Below are 4,806 nucleotides of genomic sequence, written 5' to 3' on the forward strand. Positions count from 1 at the left end.
AAAAATGAAAGTGAAGTATACACTGCATGTGCACAGTAAACATGCAGCAGCTGCAGCAACAGTTGCTGCTGCTCTCCCTGCTGCTGTTGCTGCTGCTAATGCTGCTGCTACTCAAGCCTACTGATCCTCCGCATAATCGTGTGTCTCTTCATTGGTGTTGTTGTTGTTGTTGCTGCAGCTGCTGCTGCTGCGACGAGTCAAGAGCTTCTGCTGCTGCAGGAAGCCCCTTGGCGACTTTCCCCATATGGAAGGAGAGTGCATGCAGCAGCTAGCAGCAGCAGCAGCAGCAGCTGCTGCTGCTGCAGCTCCCGCTGCTGCAGTGCTAACAGCAGGAGCTCCGAGGAAGCACGGAGGAGACACCCGCGCCAGAAGGACAGGCTGCGTCTGCATCAGAAGCTGCAGCAGCAACAGCAGCAACAGCAACAGAAGGTGCTGCTGCTGCGGACCTAAAACGTTCATGCTGCAGTCAATTCCTGCAGCAGCAGCAGCAGTGTCTGCTGCTGCTGCTGCTGTTGGTGTTATATCTGCTGCAGCATCAGATCCAGTTTTTGCTTTACGGTGAACGCCTGGAGAAGTAGTTGCATAGGAAGAGCCGCAGCAGCAGCAGCAGCAATTGTTGTTGCTGTTGTTATTGTTTTTGCTGCTGCTGCTGAATCAGCAAGAGCAGCTCAGGCTGCAGCAGCAGCTGACCCCACGGCTTCCTGGGGGCCCCTGAAGGCTGCAGCAGTGCAAATGTGCCTTCTCAGCATTGAACCGTGCTGCTGCAGCAACAGCTGCAGCAACAGCAGCAGCTGCAGCAGCAGCAGCAGAATCAGCTAGCAAATCGAGCGCAGAAAGGGCTTAAAGCAACTTAATTCTACACCTTCATCGTAATTGAGTATTTGCTGCAGTTATTTCAAACAAGGACGGGCCCAGGGGCCCCGGGGCCCCCTTTAGCGCCCACAGCAGCAGCAGCAGCAGCAGCAGCAGCAGCAGCGGTAGCAGCTGATTGTGTCTGCGCCTGGTGTAGTTATTCTGAGGCGTACAGACAGCTAAAATAAAAACAATTTGATTTGTCTTTATACTGAAGGGAAACATCACAGCCGCCGCCCCCCAGCAGCAGCCCGGCGATCCGCAGCAGCAGCAGCAGCAGCAGCAGCAAATGCAGCAACAACAGCAACGAGAGTGGGACGCAGCAGAAAGACCCTTAATGAAATTTAGTTGCAGATTATTCCGCGCTGCTGCTGAGCTCCTGCAGCACAGCTGAGGTGTACAGACAACTGAACTCGTCGGGCACTACAGCAGCAGCAGCAGCAGCAATAACAGCAGCAGCAGCTGCAGCAGCAACAGCTCGGCAGAAATGCCCAAGCAGCACCGCATGCGGAGGCACGACATCACACACATCGCCTCCCCGAGCAGCAGCGACAGCAGCAGCAGGGAATAACTGCAGCAATCAGCAGCAGCAGCAGGAGCAGCAGCAGCAGCTAACAGCAGCAGCACTCCCCCTTGGGGCGGCAGTTAGCGATTGCAAATTCCTCTCAATGCAGCATTGACAGCAGCAGCAGCAGCAGCATCAGACCAACAGCAGCCGCTGCTGCAGGACGAGAGCAGCAGCAAGTCGGCAGCAACTGCTGCTGATTTGCCGCAAAGGGAGCAGCAGCAGCAGCAGCAGCAGCAGCGGCTGCTGCTGCTGCTGCACCCGTGGCAATGTGGGGCTCCTCCCATCGAGATGGAGATGGAGAAAGAGATGACGACCTGAACCCCAGTGACGAAGCAATAGCAGCAGCAGCAGCAGCTGCTGCTGCTGCTGTTGCTGCTGCTGCCGACTCCGACAGCGACCGTTTAGACAGTGGAGATGTTTTGTTTGATGCGGATGCAGAGAGCGACGAAGAGATCGACGGTCTTCCGTTGGGTAAGTGCAGCAGCAACAGCAGCAGCAGCAGCAGCAGCAACAGCAACAGCAGCAACAGCTGCTTGCGGACTGCACGGGGCACTAAGCCAGAGGCTTGCTGCACGGTGGCGGCTGCAGCAGCAATATGGCTGTCCTGGTGGCAGCAGCAACAGCTGCAGCAGCAAGTTGGCTGTCCTTTTGATAGCAGCAGCAGCAGCAGCAGCACCAGGAACAGCAGCAACAACAGGTGTATGCACAGCTGATGCTTTGTGCTGCAGGCGGCGCCTTTGAGATGCATCCGCGGGTGGTAGGGAGGTCAGCAGACACAGCAGCAGCAACAGCAGCTGCTGCTGCTGCTCCCCATGAGCAGCAGCAGTTAGCTTCAGGGGGGGCCCTGGGCTGGATGCGGCGGTTGCTGCGGCTGCCGCTCCCCCAGCAGCAGCAGCAGCAGCAGCAGCTACCGGTAAGGAGACGCAGGCGGAGGTATGAAGCAGTGGTTGGCGAAGGAGTGCATGCAGAAGACATTGATGCAGTTGCTGAGCTTGAGGAGCAAGGGCAGCAGCAGCAGCAGCAGCAGCAGCAGCAGCAGCAGCGGCCGCATGGTGTGTCTCCCCGGCGCAGAGACAGCAGCAGCAGCAGCAGCAGCAGCAGCAACGCCGAGCGCGCCGTCACTGCTGCTGCACCTGCAGCTGCTGCACCTGCTGCTGCTGCACCTGCAGCTCCTGCACCTGCTGCTGGGGGTATAGTTGCTGCTATCCGTCGTGCTCAGGCGATGCTGCAGGAGAGCCGCACGAGAGGAGGAGGAGCAGCAGCAGCACCTGCAGCAGCAGCAGCAACTGCAGCAGCAAATACCGCACAGCAACCCCCAGCAGCAGCAGCAGCAGCAGAAAATGCTGCTCAAGACAGCAGCAGCAATGAGGGCCCCCTACGTCGCTTTTTTCGTCGTGTGCGTAGCCGGTTGAGAGGTTCTGAGGCATCAGACGCTCCTGAAGGAGCAGCAGCAGCAGCAGCAGCAGCGGAGGCAGCAGCAGCAGCAGCAGCAGCAGCAGAAGAGGAGGACGAGGACGCAGAGCCTCTAGACGACCCCACATGTCAGCAGCTGCTGCTGGCTGGGGGCTTAATTTGCTGGGCCCCGCTGCTGTGGATTGTTGGCTGTCTCCTTTTCTTTGTCACGCCCAGAGCCTACCGCAGAAGCAGAAGAGTGTGTTGCTGCTGCTGCTGCTGCTGGTGCTGCTGGTTGCGCTGCTGCTGATGCTGCTGATGCTGCTGCTGCTGGTGGTTGCACTGCGTCTGATGCTGCTGCTGATGCTACCGGTGCTGCTGCTGCTGCTCAGAATGCTCTGCTGCTTGGTTTTGCTGCTGCTGGTGTTGCTGATTGCTCAGATGCTGCTCATTGTGCTGCTGTTGCTGCTTCTGATGCTGCTGCTGCTGATTGCCCTGCTGCTGCTGTTGTTGCTGCTGCTGCTGCTTGACCTTGCCTTTCCGGCCTCTAAATGTGCGAGGCAACTTCAGCGCTAGCTAGCTAACTACCTAGCTAGCTAAATAACTGGCTAGCTAGCTAGCTAACTAACTAGCTTTCTACCAAACTCATTAGCTAGCCAGATAGCTAGCTAGCTAGCTAGCTAGCTAACTAACTAGCTAACTAGCTAGCCAACTAACGAACTAGCTAGCTAACGAACTAGCTAGCTAGCTAGCTAGCTAGCTGGTTATGTGTGCATATGTTGCGGGCTGTGTCTCAGTGGGGGTCGATGAACGTATTGTTAGTAGCGGTGTTCATTTGTTTGCTCGGAGTCAAACAAATCGAAGAAAAACCCCACAGGCAGGCACAGCGCTGCATGCAGCATTATATTATATAAAATATATATAATATATATGATATATAATATATATATAATATATATAATATATATATATGTATACGTGTCTGTTTGGCTGTATCTATATCTATTTCTCTATCTGTGTATATTTATATTTATGTCTGTATTTATATTTATGTCTGTATTTATATTTATGTCTATGTTTATATTTATAGCTATATTTATATTTATGTCTGTATTTATATTTATATTTTATATGTATATTTTTATCAATATCCATTTGCATGCATTCGTATCGGGATCTATAACCAGGAATATATCAATATAAATACATAAATAAATAAATAAATAGCATATATATATATATATATGTATGCATATGAATGAATAAACATATATATATATATATATATCTATACATATATATATACATATATATATATACATATATATATATACATATCTATACATATATATATATATACATATATATATATACGTATATATATATATATATATACATATACATATATATATGTAAGTAAATATATATTTGCACTTATTCGTATTAATTTGTATTTGCAGACCTGCCAACGCATAAATGTATATAAATATATATTTATATATTTATTTATTTATTTATTTATTTATTTATGCTATTATGCTCATATATAAGTATGAACTATATATATATATATATTTATGTTTATATATATATTGATATTTATATTTATATGCGTGTATTTATTTAAGTACGTATGCATTCATATAGGAATTCTATGTATGTATGCACTTGTATGTACACATATATATATATATATATAGATTTATTTATTCATATATAGATTTATATTCATACCTATATATATATATATATTATATAGATTTATATTCATATATATATATATGTTTATATACATATATATATTATATAGATATATATAGATATATGTTTATATATATATATAAATATACATACATATATATATATATATAAATATATATATATATATATATTATACATTACCCCTACGGCCGTTAGCATTTCTGTTTATTTTTTTGTGTTTTTGTTGTTGCAGGGCCCCTCGCCTCATCTACTACGGAAGAGACGACGTCAAG

General features: G+C 48.0%; 1 protein-coding gene across 1 annotated transcript; it reads left to right on the forward strand.

The window, feature by feature from the left end:
* Positions 1-1,686: 1,686 nt before the first annotated feature.
* On the forward strand, positions 1,687-3,342 carry EAH_00044970 (hypothetical protein, conserved; the record flags this gene model as incomplete). The annotated part of the gene is made up of 3 exons (XM_013394800.1): positions 1,687-1,891; positions 2,149-2,961; positions 3,254-3,342. The coding sequence occupies 3 exons, from the start codon at positions 1,687-1,689 to the stop codon at positions 3,340-3,342; spliced, it is 1,107 nt and encodes a 368-aa protein (XP_013250254.1).
* Between the last annotated feature and the right edge of the window lie 1,464 nt (positions 3,343-4,806).

This window comes from Eimeria acervulina, genomic scaffold (genome assembly GCF_000499425.1).
Source record: "Eimeria acervulina Houghton genomic scaffold, Eah_scaff630, whole genome shotgun sequence".
In the NCBI taxonomy this organism is placed as follows: domain Eukaryota; phylum Apicomplexa; class Conoidasida; order Eucoccidiorida; family Eimeriidae; genus Eimeria; species Eimeria acervulina.